The 18,108-nt window shown below is 43.2% G+C and overlaps 1 protein-coding gene across 32 annotated transcripts in view; it reads right to left on the minus strand.

Moving 5' to 3' along the window:
• The window catches only part of TACC1 (transforming acidic coiled-coil containing protein 1), a 120,313-nt gene that overhangs the window by 16,172 nt on the left and 86,033 nt on the right, over positions 1 to 18,108 (minus strand). For 9 of the 32 annotated variants that reach the window (XM_070598839.1, XM_070598843.1, XM_070598824.1 and 6 more), the window contains 4 exons: positions 13,523 to 14,639; positions 9,874 to 9,934; positions 7,624 to 7,744; positions 4,953 to 5,005 (listed from right to left, as the gene is read on the minus strand). In XM_070598839.1, the coding sequence (XP_070454940.1) occupies positions 4,953 to 5,005; positions 7,624 to 7,744; positions 9,874 to 9,934; positions 13,523 to 14,331 (1,044 nt within the window). In that variant the 5' untranslated portion in view covers positions 14,332 to 14,639. Of the gene's footprint in view, positions 1 to 4,952; positions 5,006 to 7,536; positions 7,745 to 9,873; positions 9,935 to 11,179; positions 11,216 to 13,522; positions 14,640 to 18,108 lie in introns of all 32 variants that reach the window. The other 23 variants (XM_070598831.1, XM_070598829.1, XM_070598844.1 and 20 more) reach the window with 5 other exon arrangements.

Below are 18,108 nucleotides of genomic sequence, written 5' to 3' on the forward strand. Positions count from 1 at the left end.
TGAGAAAATAAATGTTTGTTGTAGATAACCAGTACACCCTGGACATCTGAGTCAGCCCACTAACTTCCCGTGCCGTTTCTCATCAAGAAATTTTCTCAACATCTTGCTTCCTGTCTAACCCGTCTACGGGGAGACAACGCACTAGGTCAAGCCCACACATTGGTTCACCTTGTTGTTACATTTCTGATTCTAATTTAATACATTTCAAACCCAGTCTTCGTGAGTTTTTATGACTCTAAGTCAGAATACCCAAGTCGAGTCAACTCCAGGAAGCAGCCCGCTTGTGCCGCCCAAGACCCTCATGTTAGCAAGAATTTAGGAAATAAGTCAAAAGTTTTCTTAGTAAGCAAAATATCAACGTCTAGTCTAGAGCTCAGCATCACTTCCACTTGTTGAGGGGATAAATGCAGTCAGTCTGCGCCCTGTTTAACAACTTAATGCTAACACATGTGGGGCCAGAAGAAGCAGCGTTCTGAGTCAGAGGTGGAAGGTCAGACCTCAGATGCTGGCGAACATGTAATCCATGTAATGTTAATCCAGCTGAGCGGGCTCTGCAGCCGGGGGCTCCCTCCTGGCCACCGCGCTCTGCTGGACAAATGCCACAAGCCTCATGGCTCAAAATGCAACACTTACAAGGTGGTAAGGGCAGGAATTTACGCCATGGCCTATTTTGGTGATCTCTTCCCCTAGGATTTAACATGCTACATTCCTTAGTCCTTTAAGTTGTTTACTGAACACTGTAGAAAGCCTAAAGAATCCACCTTCATAAAAGGTTGGTCCGACAGTCTCCTTCTAGGCTGGGCAATCTAGTATGTGTTTAATAAAGATGCTAAATTGATCAATCACACCCTTCCAAAAGGGTCCCCCATTTCATGTCCCCTAATCCTTCTCCTTGTCCCACAAAGCACTGGCAACTGAGGGCCAACAACAGACAGTGGAACTCAATGGAGTCCTGGTTGCAAATTTACAGCAAGCACAGATGCCACAAAGTAATTCTTCTTGCTGACGTCCTTGCGGTGGGAGACCTGTCACAACATGCTGACTGTGCTCATCTCATTTGTCCTTGAACTCACTGGGGCAGGACCACCCCCTTCTCTTCTCTCTCACTGAGACATGCTTGGAAAAGCCAGATGAACTCAATGTTTAGAAAGCTGAAGACGTCTTAAAAAATAAATTGACTCCTAAGTGAAAACTGCTGCAGACCAACAGGTGAAAAGCACGATGAGACTTAATACCCACTTCCTACCCTGCTCTGGCCTTAGTTATCTTGCCTGGGCCACCACCTACCACTGGGCATGAGCCTGCTACAGGGATGCACTTGAAGCACAGAGAGGCTTAAAAACTAAGTGCTAGATTACACAGTTTTCTGTATTCCACATTTTGAATCTTGCAATATCTTTATGCAACGTTTATTCAATATTCTAAAGAAACAGAAATTAATTTATCTTTGGAAGTTCAACTGGAGTTACTTTTCAAAGATCACAACATATGATACGTTGTTCAGCAGCTGCCTCCAGAGACAAGCATTCCCCACTTTCCTTTCTCTCTCTCTCTCCCACCCTTTTCCTCTCAACGTCACCCCACCTCACACTGGCCCAGCACTTCACAGTTCCTCTTCCCTGATATTATTGCCTCTGGGCCTCACACCCACTCCACGAGGCAGATATGTGCTGCTAATTCTAGGGATGAATAAGCTGTGAATCTGGAAACGTAACCAGTTTGTTTTGAGGACTGGGTGAATCACCTAATCCTGCAGCCACGCGGACCAACGCCTGGTCCACTGGGCACAGCCTTCTTCCAGCATCCTGCTGCTACTTTCACACACTGAAAATACCAGAAAGTGCTTGGAAAACTTCAGAAGGAACGGGTCTCCCCAGCGCACAGCCAGGCTGTTTTGTTTCCAGCCTCCCACAGGTGGGGATGGCAGCACCCCTCTCACCGCTGAGGAAACCCAGGCGTGAGCCCATGAGGGACTGAGCTGGGATCAGATGACGGGGCTCCCACAAGAGTGATCTGCCCAGAAACAAATGTCAGGAACGTGTGAGGAGACAGCGCCTGTGCTTGTGCCTGTCACTTGTGAAGGCCAGTGCTCCTGAATCCTATGTGCACAGCTTCCTCCTGCTTGTGCTTCCACAGCTCCTCCTCCACCATGCACCTTCGCGTTTGCTCATTCTGCGTCCTCTGGGGAAATATCATGGGTCACACCCTAACAGGGAGTCCTGAAAACAATTTAGTGGGACAAATAATCTGCATTAAAAAAATGAAATAGAGGGGCCAGCCCAGTGGCATGGTGGTGAAGTTTGTGCGCCCTACTTTGGCGCCTGAGGTTTGCAGCGTCAGATCCCGTGCACGGACCCACACACTGCTCATCAAGCCAGGCTGCAGCAGTGTCCCACATAGAAAAGAGGAAGACTGGCATGGATGTTAGCTCAGGGACAATCTTCCTCACCAAAAGTAAGAAATAGAACTGAAAATAGAGTGAATCACATGAAGAAATGTAAAAACTATTTGGCGCAATTTGTTCTATAAATATATAAATACATATGTTGTGACGTGTCATGGATATTTATTAGTCAAAATTTTTACTGTGGATCAAAGTAAAGAATGTTTCCATCACAACTTCATCTAATCCTACGGTAGCTTCAATTATCCCCTGGGTCCTAAGGGCCCTCAAATCTATTAAAGCTCACACTGTGTACTTACAACCGCCTGCTGCATATAATGATTTAGAAACTGGTCCCACAGAAGTCTCAAAGCCACCTATCTAAAAACACACTTCCACGATCCTGCTCCTCCTCCTGCATTCCCCATTTGCTGACTCCCATGATCAGCAGCGTTTACTGTGGCAGGTGCTGAGGCACAGCAGCGAACAAGACAGGCACGGTCCTCACCTTCACCAAGCTTTGGTTTTCTAAGAAAGGCAGGGAGAGCGGGGAAGTGACTCAAAGGGCTGGGTTCACAGAACTGGAGGGAACTCCATTCGGTTGGGCAAGTGTCAGATGTGCGAGGGAGGGAGGAGACAGCTGACACTGGAGAGGGAGGCAGAGTCCCACCACAGAAAGCCTCGCTGGTCACAGGAAGAGTCTGAACTTCTCCTAAGACAAGGAGAGCTGATGAGGAGGCTTACGCAAAGAGTAACAAGGTTAGTTTTGTGTTTTAAAACGTTACCCTGGCTTATGTAAAAGGATGAGAGAATAAACCTGGGAACAGGAAGAGTGGTTGGGAAATCGCCAGCTTATTTTAAAAGACTGGTGGTCGTGGGCTTGAAAAAAGTAGATGGATTTACAATCTATGGTTTCTGGACAGTGAAACCACAGATCTTGCTCGTAGGAATAAGGAGGAAAGAGTCGCAGAAGATGACTCCAGGGTTGTGGCTCAGACAACTAGGTGGACAGTGGTGCCATCTGTTGAAATGAGGTCCCACTGGGGCAGGTTCATAGCAACACTGACCACTTGGATATTCAAGGAAGAAACCTTGAGCGGCCTTCGTCAACCTCCCCTCACCATCACCGCCCCAGCTACCATGTACGTCCCCAAGGTCACCAAGCAGTGATGGTTCTACCTGTAAATCTCTCTCAGCCTCCATCCCATCCTTTGAACTTTTACTGATCATGATGCTCCCTACTTAGAACCCCACAATGGTTATCTACTGCTTCCACCATGAATCCCACATCTGCTGGCACAATGACTATGGCACACTGTGGAGGGGGTGATCTGGGCCTCACCCACAGTATCCTCCAACCACGTGAGATTACTAATACCTACAATAATGTGCATGCTTTTTCTCACTCCCTGCCTTTGCACAGGCCAACTCTCCTGCCTGGAACAGGCTTTCTTGCCTTAACTGCCTGGCAAATCCCATTCTCCCTTTAAAAAACTTAGTTCAACTGGAGGAACCAGCAGACACCACCTTAACCAAGTGATCAAAGTCACCCCAACTTTAATGATATCTACAATGTCACTTCTCTCATATTCATGCCTAAATCTATTAAACTGAACTTAATCATGAGGAAACACCGGACAAAACCAAATTGAAAGACATTCTACAAAACAACTGACCAATACTCTTCAAAAGGGTCAAGGTCAGGAGAGACAAAGACCGAGGAACCGTCACAGATTAAAGGAGTCTAAGGACATGACAATTAAATACAATGTGGGATCCTGCACCAGAAGAAGGACGTTACTGGGAGAACTGATAAAATGAACAGTTTATAGATTAGACAATAATACTGTATCAGTGTTGATTTTGCTAACTGTACTGTGATTGCATAAAATGTTAACATTTGAGGAGCAGGGATGAAAGATTTACGGGAATTCTTTGTATATTTTTGTAATCTAAAGTTCAAAAAAAGATTTGCTCTTAATTAGCTCAAATTCAGCCATCCTGACACCTGCCAAGCAGCCGGTCAGCTCTGGCTCCCACAGCCCCTGGAACACGTTCTGTTACAACATTCACCACAGGGTATCACAGGTTTCCATTTGTATCTGCAACCAGTGGTGTTCAAAAGAAATATAATGCAAGCCATCCGTAATTTCAAGATTTTCAGTAGCCACATTAAAAAAGTATAAAGAAACAGGTGAAATTAATTTTAATAACATAGTCAACCCAATATATCCAAAATATTACCATCTTAACATTAATTGATATGAAAAGTTAGAAACATTTTATTTTCCTTTTGTTTGTCCCTAGTCTTCAAAAACTGGTTGCACTTTACACTTACAGGACACTTCAATTCAGACTACAGCTCAAGTGCTCAGCAGGCACGTAGCTACCGTATCGGATGTCTCAGGATAGAACAGGAGCTCCTCAAGTGAAGAAACTGTGTTTTATTTGTATTTCATCCCCATCACCAAACACCGACTAGAATTTATTTAATTTAATGCTTCAAAACAAATACTGAATAAATGGAGCTCCACTTACCCACCCCCCCAACCCCGATGTAGGAACTTACAGGCACGGCGGGTCCATCTTTTTCCATCTTCTGGCACATCTCTTTCTCTACGCCTAAAACAGAGAGTCATTTTTATGGTTATCCTAAGAAGTCAGTTCCTTTCCCTCCTAATAAAAGACACTTGGAAACCCCAGTGCAGGCCCAGAAGCACATCTATGGGCACATGAGTAGCATTTCAAGGTTTTCAAAGGAGCACTCGCCTTCTGTCAATTGAGGTACTGCGTTAAAAGTCCAAGAGGTTCAGAAGAAAGGAGTGCAAGGTCAGCCATAAATGGATCCGCGGTCCACAGGTGAAAAGAACAGCAAGGCTGCCCCCTTGTGTCCATGAAAATTTTGTAAATGAGTTGTACTAAGCATGAGATTATTTCAGAAAGAGGAACAATAACACTGAATGCTATTTTATTACTAAATCTGAGTGGATTTAAATTCCAGCCCAGAAGGGAACCCTCAATCTAACCAACGTAGCAGATAAAACAAGAAGCTTTAACTTTCAATGCCTCAAAAACTAAATTCATTATCCTCCCCACACCCTTCAAACTGGTTTCCTCTTCTCCAGTCTACCTTTCACTCCACCACCAGAGGCAATATTGGAAAGAACCCAACTCTATGCTTTTCCTAATTAAAGGAATATGCACTCATTGAAGACAATTTTAAAATTTGGGAAAGCACACAAAATTTTAAAGCTATAATCCTCCACATAGCAGTAACAAATTACTATTTTAGTGTACTATCTGTCAATAGTGAACTATTTAAAACATAAACGTGAACATCACTACTCTGCTTAAAAACCTTCAATGGCTCCCCTATACCTACAGGATCAACCCAGATTCCTCAGTGTGACCTCACTGACCCTGTAGTCACAGAGAGCTGCTGGGCGTTTTACCAACACAGCAGGTTCCCTCCCATGTCTGTGAGAGAGTCTGGTTCTCTGGTGCACATCGATGCACGTACCTATCAAGACCTAGCTCAAAGGTGACTCTCCCCAGGAAAGAGACTCTGGCTCACCTGACAGAGCCAGTGCACCCATCCTATCTTCATACACCTCCCGCCCCTGCATCACCATCGCCTCTGCTTGTTTCAAGGACATGGATAACCAGTCACATACAGAGTAACACCCGCAGTTCACTAACTGAGGACAACACTATTTCTAACAGAAACCCGGCTCTATAAATTTCCATGAAAGGAACCTCCTGCTAGTGAGGAATAATATAATTCAACAAATATCTACCATGCACCTGCACCAGAGGAAATGCAAAGATTCATGGTCCTTAACTTCAGGAAGTTCATCAAAGATACCCTTCTATGATTAACACATGGAGCAGGAATGGTAAGAAGAAATGTGGTGGGAGCGTAAGGCACGGCAGGAGCCAAATGACATTTTTGAGACAGAGCTGAAAGGATGGGCAGCATTGAACAGGAGATGGCAAAGAAAGGTATTCCAAGTAAGAGACATAAGTGTAGGTACAAGAGTACTCAGGATTAGCCCGCACAGCTGGGTACAGGGGCATAAAGGGAAACGGCAAACAAGATCTTTGGGAAACGGTCAAGCAGAAGAAGGCCTGGGAAGACATCTGGAACAGTGCCTGGCACATTTATTTTACAGACGGGAACTGAGACCTGGGGACCAGGAGGAGGCCGGGGAATAACTCTTGCCAAGTCTGATCTCCACCTGCTTCCTTGGTTTGATGAGAGACCATGATTTTTTAAATTCTAAGTTGCAAAGCCCCAAATTAAATTATGATGCTGAAGATCTAAGTTTTTAATAAAGTTTAATGTAGTCAGGAACATGGTTCTAAACATTTCTCAAGTCAAGTTTAAGGCCACAGAAATACCTTGGTACCTCAGTTCTACAATGTTCTCAAGAGTCAAGAGCGAGAAGCTTCAGCACAGGTCAGTCTAGGTTCTTCTTGGAACTTTAAGAAGGATTTTATAGGGCACTGGTCAATTTTAACCTACCACATCTGTGAGCAGAGAAATTTATAATAGTCTGGGGTCATGAAAGCAGGCTCTTCACACATCAGCACTGTGGTTAGAAGACCATGGAACCAGACTGCTGGGGTTCGAATCCCAGCTCTACCATTTACTAGCCAACAACCTTGGCTGAGTTACTTAACTTCCGTGTCTCACTCTCCTTCTATGAAAAATGGGAGAAAAATAATACCTAGCAAGGAGCACTGAATTAACATACGCAAACCACGTAGAACAATGCCAATACGGAGTGAGGCACTAACTGTGTTAGTTATTATTATTTCCCTAAGTTGAAGAATGAGCGTAAGTATCACGACATGATTACAGGCCACTATGCTTTAAGATATGACCACATTACATAACTCATTGAAAAACCCAAGCAGTCTCATACATCACGTCCCCTGTGCATCCTGCCACACTTCTCCAGACGCCCCTGCCGCTTCGATAAGACACCCCTTTGGGTCCTTTTCTAGGTATAGAAGCAAAGCAGAGATCAGCCTCCTAAATCTATCCTTCCAGTGGCCCAATGCTCTAACCTCTAAGGCGTCTCCTGCGTTAGGCTTTCAGGCATGTCCATGCTTATGTACATTAGAAAGATGAAGATATGCTTCCATACCTGCTTCTGAGGATGAAAACGCATGATTTATGGTAGACACAGGAACATTGGAACATTCAAAGTACTCCAGGTCTTCCTCTGGCTCACCTTTCACCTCGGCCCCGGTTGATTTCTGACCAGATGACGTGGATGCCAGTTTCTCCTCGTCGGTAGCATGGCCATCCCTACTAGAAATGTCTGAAATCTGGGAGATCACTGCTCCTTCATCCTGGGAAATGATGAAGACAAGATGCTACTGTGTAGGAGGGCAATCCGTGGGGAAAGCGACCTCTCAGGAATGGAGCAAGGCAGCCGCCATTCCACACGGATGTTCAATAGATCTGGGTACAAATCAAAGAGGAAGCTGGGGTCTCCCAACCACGCAGTGCTGTGTTTTCTAGAACCTAGCTTCTGTAACTCAAATCTGAGACTTGAAAAATTAAGGTTTTCTAGCCTAAATTTATTTTTTAAAGATTTTATTTTTCCTTCTTCTACCCAACCCCCCCCCCGCCCCGTACATAGTTGTATATTTTTAGTTGTGGGTTCTTCTAGTTGTGGCATGTGGGACGCTGCCTCAGCGTGGCTCGATGAGTGGTACCACGTCCGCACCCAGGATTTGAACTGGGAAAACCCCGGGCCACCAAAGCAGAGCACACAAACCCAACCACTCGGCCACAGGGCCAGCCCCTCTAGCCTAAATTTATAAGCAAGAAGTTGAAGCGGTCCAAGGCAGCGGTTTTCAAATATTTTATTCATATGCTTCCGAATTTCTTTTGAAAATCCATGTACCCCACTGTATCTTCAGGTGACATTTAAGAACTTTTCAGCATAAGTTTAATTAACTGGAAAGGATATAATATCTGGTCTATTTTAAATACCGGCCTTGCTTAACTCAATCTAGTTATTCTAGTGATCTCATACTCTACGATCTATATAAAATCTATTTAATCCTCTGTGATCTATTTAAAATCAAATACGAATAGGCTCTTTAGTCAGAAATTTACATTATTCCTTTTCCTCTCTGAATCTGTATCTCCACTCCACTTTCACCAAGAAATTATTGCAAAGAAATGCATTTGCACACCTGAAAGTCTCTTAAAGGCCTCCCTATCATACTTCTCTGTTAAAAAAGTTAAAAATTAAAAAAACTTGTTCTATGACCATAACTCTCTAAGTATTAACATCTTTTCTTCTGGAGAGTTTTCATTACAACTACTAGTGCACAATTTATTCTAAAAATGTTACGACTTTCGAGAAGTACTATCAAACACAAAAGTAAACTTTTACTAAAAATAGACATCAATTACATTTTGTTGCATCAATTTAAAAAAAACTTTTACAGTGCAGTATGTGTTATTTTTCTGAGTCAAATTTCTCATGGTTCTTGCTGCCTCCTTTAGCAGCATTTAAAAGTGGATATTTTATATTTTTAATAGATGAAGAATAAATCAAATTGCAAATCTTTTAAAAAAAATCTTAAATCATGTACCAAGGTTTTGGTCCAGATTGTGTTGGATAAGTTAAACTTAAAATGCATTTTATTAACCAATGACTGTATTTCTGTAATCATCATTTATGCTGAAATAAAGTTTTAAAAAGGAAAAAAGGATCTCATCGCAATCATATGGGCCTGGGTTTTTCTTCTTTGTTTGTGTTTCCCAATGAATTCATATAGTCATGGACAAATATTTATTGCTAGAATGAAACAAGGGTCGGCATCAATTTATTCCTGTTTCTCATTTTTATAATTATAATAAGAAGCCTTATTTATATAAACAGATGAAACAGGAGGAAGTTCTGTACTAAAACTTTCTCTCAATTCTTTGCACCGCTTTCCAAGTTTTGTACCAAAAAATTATACCACCAAAAATTATTTTTTAATTGAGATATAATTGACATAAAACATTGTATCAAAAATTATTTTTAATGGTCTAGGGCTGACAACTCAGGTTCTCCTGTTTTGCTGAAACCATCTGACTCAAGAAAAAAGAATGATTCAGTCGTTAGAGTCAATCGCCTTCTTAAAACCTGCACCCACATTTCAAATCTCCCCTTTGCTTGGTGCCCCAGAGGTGTCCACCCAGTGATAATGCATCTTAGTAAAAAGAATGAATGACAGGGAACTTTACCAAGCAAAAGTGGGAATAGGGTAATTGTGAAAGGGTCCCCTTGTCCTCAGGGGCCTTCTCAGATCAGTTTAGGAAGGTAAGGATCTGGAAATCGGTTCCCTAAAGCTGACTTCTTAGACACCCACTGGAAAGTCTTCATTAACGCCCTCCCCCTGGGGGGATGGGGCTGCAATCTCCAGTTTGGGAACCACTGGTCTAAGAGACATTCTGGAGACAGGCACAGACATACCTGAGAACACTCATCCAAAGCAAGAGACTGCGGTTCATATTTCTTCACCTTACAGCCACTCCTGGAAAGAAAAAAAAACAAAAAACAAAAAAAAACAGGCCGGTTTGGAATCACATTGGCAACTTCCGCGCTATGAGATGGAGCAGAGGTAGCAGTGTGTGCAGACAGAAGCCAAAGCATACAGCACCACACGAGTCACACATCTACAGTCAGAGGTGGGAACACCTTTTATGTCTCGGAATCTCCCGAGCCAGGGCAAGCACAGAACTATAGCTCAGCTCGTTCCCTGAAAAGACCTCCTCACGTGCTTCTGGGGACGTTCAGTCCCGGGACTCTGACCCCTCCAGTTCAATTACAAGCCACCAAAAGCCTTTCGGAGAGCAGCCTTAGCACCCAGAGACATTCCGTTCATCTGATCCTCACTCACTTGACAAGTCATTGGAAAAATTACCACGCCGGACCAGATTCTTTAAAAATTCTTTATTGCACTAAAAGCCACAGAAGTCTGATAAGACAGCTCCAGACCTGTGGGCTAACAGAGAAGAACTGTGGTCAACACAAAGTATAAAAATAAAAATATTTGAGTAAATTGTTACTGTTCCTATTCAGTAGTAAGATGGAAAATGAATGTCATGTATTGTGCAAAGGCCGGAACTGGGGAAAGCTGTTATTTTTTAACTAGCACATAATTTGTGATGTCAAGGCTGGTTCGGATTCTGTTCTGTTTTTAAGGAATTTAAAATTTCCAGTGAAAACGCCACTCTGACAAAGAAGAAAAAAATATTGCAACTTGTTCTTCTAGGGGGAAAAAGACAAGCATGTGAGTTACCAGAATGTGCACGGCCACTATCTAGTTCATGGTTTTCCTTACGAACGCTCTTACTAAGTGCTACCTCCTGCCACCAAACTTGAGTTAACTCTCAAATTTATCCCCTGCTCCAAGCCAGCAGCCTTATCCCAACAAAAAAGGGCAATTATTTCCAACATTAAATAGCAGAGTAGTCCCTGAAAACACCACTGGGATGACCTCGGGGCCAAGCCAGCACTCGGTATCAAAGCGCCACGTGAGGCCAGCCAAGCCAGGGAGCGCAAGCTCTCGCACCTAAGGCCGATGGCCACTCCTCTAGGGACAGACAATTGCAAGGCTAAGCTGACTCATGAAGTGGCAAATGAAATGCAAAAAATCATCAGAAGGTCAAACTCAGAAAGGGAAGCCAACATGCTATGGAAAGATGATCTGGGGAGGCTGGGAGAGGAACTGCCGACGGTCCCAGGGCCAAACCGAAACAACAGCAGGAGTACTTACAACAGAAAACAGAGAAATTTCACTTGCTCAGTAGTCCTGATGCACCAACAAAATCAGAGACAGGAAAGAGACAGACAGATGGAGAAAAAAATCATGTAAAGCCTGGAATATTTATCTCTTCTGGCAGATGTAAAGCCTGCAAAGTTCTTTCTACAAGGTGACACACACTAAAACTGTCACACTCGTGAAGGTCATCACTGGCCAGTGGATGACTATCAGCAACCTCAACTCTAACGGAGTAAGACGGTGGCAGAACATTCGGAAATGCCACATATTCAAATTCAGAGATGAAAAGTAAGCTTGCAAGTATTTGTAAATGTATAAAACCAACTTCACTGCTGAGAACACTTACTCTTAAGTGTCTAGTCATCAAGAATAAAGGCAATGCATGAAGAAAAATATAATTGAAAATGTATCTGCTTATATCTACAGTAGACGTATATCACTAAGAAGCTTAAAATGATTTACCTAATTTATCTTATTTGGTCCAGAAAAATCCCAATCTTAGTACGTCTCCATTTTACAGAAGAATCTGAGATGCCAATTATATGCATCTTTGAAAAAGCCACACAAGTAACCTGTTAACAGATCTTCTGGCTCTCCACTAGACTCGACCTCCACGTGTATACTTCTAGTCCCTACCAACGGAGGGATCTGCCAAACAAAATGCCAGCGTTACACAAGAGGGCGAGCACCCTTCTCTTGCAGAGAGAACAAGGGGACAAGAGTTTTGATTGCGTAAGAGTTAAAAAAAAAAATCTGTAAAGTATATTAGATCAAGAAGTTCATTCACCAAAAACAGAATAGGAGGAAAATGCTACCAGGTGAGGGTGGTAGGACTCGAGAGAGGGTGCTTCTTGCTACTGAAAATAAGGTGTAGGACAAATTTCCGTCCCTCTGGCCCAGATTTATCCTTATCTAACATGAACACACTGGCTACATACCGGCAACATGGGGCTGAAAGGAAGGCTCCCAAATGACTCCTTAGCAAGCTGGCTAGCCAGAGGCAACCTTTATTTAGGATATCCCATGTTAGGAGCACCAAGGCGATGGCACGGCCAACACGCACCCCAAGCACTGTCTGGACCTGTGTAGCCAATCTTAGCCACAGAAGGGCACTCTGAGGACACCAGAGCAACGCTGTTTTTTCAGGACCATTTAACTGCCGGTGTACAATCAAAGAACAGATCGAGAGCTACTGATGACACCTCCTTCCCCTTAGACGTTCAGGGGCATCTTCAGCGGTTGCTGAAGAACTGATTCCTAACAAGCTTCTCGGTTCTGATTGATACTCTCTGCACTGTAAACCATTAAACCTTTCTTTCCACTATAATTCACCACACTGTCTAGCATTTTTCTTTAATTCATAGTAATGCTGAAAATTATTTCCCTGACTGGTCTATGGTGACGAGAAATATGGCACCTCTTCTCATCTTTCCTTTTCATATTTCATCCTCCATGTCTTTGCTCCTTCTTTATACCTAATTGTTAGTAAAATGTCACAAGGGCCACAAGGGAGTATTGTTATCAACTCCATTTTTGTGATAAGGTGACCCTGTGACACATTTAAACTGACACGGAACGTGGCCTGAGGTAATCAGTCTGGGAGCTCCAAGGACCTTGCAAAAGGGGCTGCAAATTTCCCAGGAGAAGAGGAGTGGGGGAGACAACACACAACAAAGGACTGACTGACTCAGTCCAATTTACAACATCGTTCAAAACATTCTTGATTCTTATTGGAAATTCACCTCCTTACTGATGGAGCCAGAAGCTAAACATGGAGACTTAAGAATTCTCACCAACTTTTAGCCATAGGTTTGTTTCCAACAAAAAGCATAGCTTTCTGTTTTAACTGAAAAGACTTCTGTAAGACCCTTTTCTACACGTTACTGATACTAGACAGGTAATCTGCAGGCTTGGAATTTTTGTTTTATTCATAGAAGATCTGAAGATGGTGCCCAGCACTGACACTCAATTCTGTACAGAAAGCGAGTCCTGCCAGCCCAGATAGGATTTCTGAAAACTATCAAATCTCTACCTGCCTATCTCATGCCATTCTTTTTTTTACAAAAAACAGGAAAAAAGTACCCAAGCTAAGGGAAAAACTGCCCAGCTGAATAAGCTGAGGATTCAGAAACAGGCAGATATCTAAAAAGGAAACCTGGTATTTCTGAGTCCACACAAGAGTCATCGACACAGTGAGGAGTGCAGCATAAAGTTAAAAGCTTTGGGTCTGCCCCGCTGCCCCTCAACGATAACTTCAGTTCACCAAAACCAAAAGCAGCTGCTGCCAAACTCACAGAGAGTACACAGAACACAACGCCCGCTCCCACCGTCACTCACGTTATTAAACGCGACTTTGCCTTCTTGGGTGATTCTAAGATTTCACTGACATGATTACCCGAGAGCGAACAAAAGTCACTGCTCGTTAAAGCTGTCGTTGGTTTAAAGGGATCCATGGATTCGTCGAAGTTATCTGGGTCAAAGTGGTAGGAGCCCTTAGAGGAGAGGGTGGGGGAGTTCTGCAGGGTGGAGCGGCCCCCAAAGGGACTGAAGTTGGGGCTGTCCCACTGGCTGGGGTCCAGCTTAGAAGGTGCTGGGGAGAGAGCAGCACTGTCTGCGGCTGGCTCTGGGGGCTGCTCTGGACCTTTGGCGACTACGGGCTTATTGACGCCATCCTTCTGTACCTTGGGAGTCAGTCTGTTACCCAGTTTCCTGCCAAGTTTCCTTGGGAGGGCTTTCCTGGACTCGACATTTTCCACATCTTCTGTGAAATCAAACTCGAGTTTCAGAGGTGAGCTCCTCGACTCCTCCAGCAGCTCAACCCCTGAGTCGTTGGTGTCACTAGGAGTGCCTGATGTCTCCTTAATGTCAGGGGGAGACTTCTGGATCCTGGCGCCTCCCAGCAAAGAAGGATCTGTGTTCCCATCCATGTCATCAGGACCGAATGGATGGGATGCCCGGGGGAGAGGCGTGCCCTCCATAGCGGTCTCGGTTTCTGAGAAGTCGCCAACTGTTTTCTTTCGCAGAGAGACAGGTTTGGGCTTTCTTAGCTTGCTTCTGCTGGGCACAGGCTCTGGACAGGAGCTCCCGGCCTTCAGATCCGCTTCCGAGGGAGCCTCCAGTGCAACCCCCATGGTGCCTTCGGTCATCGCCTTGTCCTGGAGGGCTTCTGGGGTGCTGGAGGGCAAAGCATCCCCTAAGGCTGCGGTCACACGGCCATGAGCTGCTTTTGCTCCAAGAGCCACCGAGATATCCGTGGAATTCTTGGTTTCTATTGAAAATGGCCTCACCACCGAAATTTTGCTAATATCATGTTCTACCTCTTCTTTGAAATCCTTGACTGAGTAAGAATCGACAGCCTGCGGGGATACCTCATTTTCCGAGGCTCTAGAACAAGTCTCAGATGAACATTTTTCAACCACTTCTGCGACCAGCTGTTCATCAGCTTCTTGTGATTCTAAAACAAAACACAAAAGCGGTCTATTAGAGAATTATCTTTTTGGCACTGGTAAATATTCTCTACCATCTGAAGCCACCTAGACCAACAGCAAACTCTTCCCTTTCTGCTTTTCTGAAGCCTCTCCAGGGTTCGGCAAGTGCAGCCTGAAAGGGAACAGCTGGTACTACACCCCAAAATGAATTTTCCCACCCCAAACTCTGTGTGTGTATTATCCAAGTTATACAAATAATGATTATACCAAACAGAGCTATTTAGGAAAAGGCTAAATAGATCATGGGCCTACTGCAAAGTGTGTTAATATGATGTTAAAATTCTGTAGGTTAAAACTGGTCTGGAGGAAACTTCAGACACCAGCCGCTCAGGAACCGGGATCAGAGCTGGCACTGACACAGTTCCAGGCACTGCCTGATGGTTTCAGGGCCCACATTTTATGCGGTAAGCAGATTTTAATCTTTGGATATTAAAAACATAAGTATTCACTACTCCACAGAATAGAATTTAAATAATCAGACTGTTTCAAATTAAATGAAAAACCCACCATGACCAGCTCAGAACCCCTTCTCTGCAGACTTAAAAACTAAAAGAACCAAATAAAAAAACTAATTTGAAAAAGCAGATATAAGTAGCTTTAAAAATGAATAGCCCTTATTGTACCAAGACACGGACCATAAAACAACAAAGTTATTTTCTTTCTTTAGAAGTTCTGTCTCTAAGCTGAGCCGGACATTCTCTCAAATCACTTGTGAAAAATAAAGATCCTTCTTAATTGGGGTCTTATTAGAGAAATGCTGCAATTAGGAAGGTGTTAATGAGGGCATTTCTTCAAGGCACTAACTGAGACAGCGCCTTTCCTGACTTAGATATCTGGAAATAACAACAGACCAGCAACAAAAAATGGAAGAAACGGGTTATTATCACGGGGTCCACGATTTTAAAGGAAACTCACAGATGCCCCTCTAATCCTCCTGCCTAATCCTAATCCAGGATCAAAGAGCCAGCAATTGCCAGGACAGTTTTAATTTAACGCACACTTCTTTTTACAGGACTCCGCTCTGACTGGAATCGGGCAGTGGCTTACAAACCATATTCTGCAGAGGCGCTTTAGATACGCTACCACTGTCCAGTTTAAGTTTTGTTTTTAAATATATAGATAACTATTATTAAGACTGTAATTTTTAAACGCTCTCAATGTATGATACCTGGGATTTGCTTTAACGTACTTCAAAAGTATTTTTTTAAAAAAGAGAAAGTAAATGTGGCAAAATCTTGATAACTGTTGAATCGGGGATGGGTATATGGGAGTTCTCATTGTACTATTTTATCTGTCGTAGAGTCTAAAACCTTTCAAAATAAAAAATTTTAAAACACCTGCATTACACACAAAATTTTAACAAGAATGTTTTGGAGTGTCCTGACAGTTTAACTTGTGTGTGTGCATTCTCCTATTCTCTCTCTCCATATATTCAAACTGTTATGAATGTGTTATTGATTGTTTCTTTGTGCTGACAGGGGGTGAGGTAGACAAGTAACAATGAAAATACAACATCAAAAACCAGGGCTGCAAAAATCTACATGTGTCCAGGTGCAACGGTTAGAGGCCAGGCCAGGTCTGGGCACACCTGCTCAAGCCCTAGCATCAGTCATTGTATAAGATCTTGATCACATCACAGGAGAGATAGTTCTCACTTACTTTATTTTTTACTGCAGGAACATTGGTTTATAACCTAAGTTTCAGGTGTACATCATTATACTTCCATTTCTGTGTAGACTACATCGTGTTCACCACCCAAAGACTAATTACCATGTGTCACTGTAGTTATCACTTATTTTAAGTTTTGGTGCTTACTGTCAGCTTTTTAGGTTCAACATCTGTGGCATAATAAAAAATATTTTTGTTCCTAGCACAGATCTCCTAAAACCCTTGGAATCTCCAGAGTGGTAAGAGTGCCTTTGTATGCTAATGAGATGACTGGTGGCCCCTGTGCAGCTTCAGGATGGGGGCTGGTCACCAGAAAGACCAGGCCGTGATTGGAGGGTTAGAACTTTCAGCCCCACCCACCTTCACTTCAGGGCAGGAGGAGGGGCTGGAGTTTCAGCTCAATCACCAACGGCCAATGATTTAATCAATCGTGCCTATGTAATAAAGCCTCCATAAAAACCCCTAAACAACAGGGTTCGGGGAGCTTCCAGGTTGACGACCTCCGTAAAGAGCTGGGAGGTGGCGTGCCCGAGGAGGAGAGGGTACAGAAGCTCTGCGCCCCTCCCCCACACTTCGTCCTCTGCATCCTGACTGCTATGAGTCATTTTAGCGAATTATGGAAGCTGAAAAGCGGACTGTGGAAACCCCCAAATTTATAGCCAGCTGGTCAGAGGTAGTGAGACTCATGACTGACATCTGAAGTGGGGGGCAGTCCCGTGGGACTGAGCCCTTTATATTCCGGGTCTGTGCTAACTATGGATAGGTAGTGTCAGAACTAACTAAATTGCTGGACACCCCAGTGGGTGTCAGAGAATCTCAAATGTTTTGCAAAACAAGGAATTTGCCTTGAAACAGTGAATATTTAATAGAGACAGCCACAAAAGTATCTGAGACTTTTAAAAATGATACTGTTAAACATTTTAATATTACACTTTCTACCAAAAAGATCTGAACTCATGAGGAACCACTTTATGTACTTTCTCTAAATTTTACACCTACAAATTAAGAAATTAGATGAAGAGGGAAATGCACATCAAAACTACACTAAGATATCACCTTACACCCATTAGAATGGCAAAAATAACCAAAACAAAAAGTAACAAACGTTGGAGAGGTTGTGGAGAAAAAGGAACCCTCATACACTGCTGGTGGGAATGCAAACTGATGCAGCCACTATGGAAAACAGTATGGAGATTTCTCAAAAAATTAAAAATAGAAATACCCTATGACCCAGCCATCCCAGTACTGGGTATCTATCCAAAGAGCTTGAAATCAGCAATTCCAAAAGTCCTATGCACCCCAGTGTTCACTGCAGCATTATTTACAACAGCCAAGATGTGGAAGCAACCTAAGTGCCCATCAACTGATGATTGTTTAAAGAAGATATGGTATATGTATACAGTGGAATACTACTCAGCCATAAAAAAGAATAAAATCGTCCCATTCACAACAACATGGATGGACCTTGAGGGAGTTATGTTAAGTGAAATAAGCCAGATAGAGAAGGACAATCTCTGTATGACTCCACTCATATGAGGAATTTAAACATGTAGACAAAGAAAACAGATTAGTGGCTACCAGGGGAAAGGGGGGGTGGGGGGTGGGCACAAAGGGTGAAGTGGTGCACCTACAACACGACTGACAAACAATAATGTACAACTGAAATTTCACAAGATTGTAAACTATCATAAACTCAATAAGAATTAACTTAAAAAAGAAATTAGATGAATTGTTAGATATTATTGGTAACAACTTTGAAATACAAAT

Source organism: Equus przewalskii, chromosome 28, assembly GCF_037783145.1.
Source record: "Equus przewalskii isolate Varuska chromosome 28, EquPr2, whole genome shotgun sequence".
NCBI classification, from domain to species: domain Eukaryota; kingdom Metazoa; phylum Chordata; class Mammalia; order Perissodactyla; family Equidae; genus Equus; species Equus przewalskii.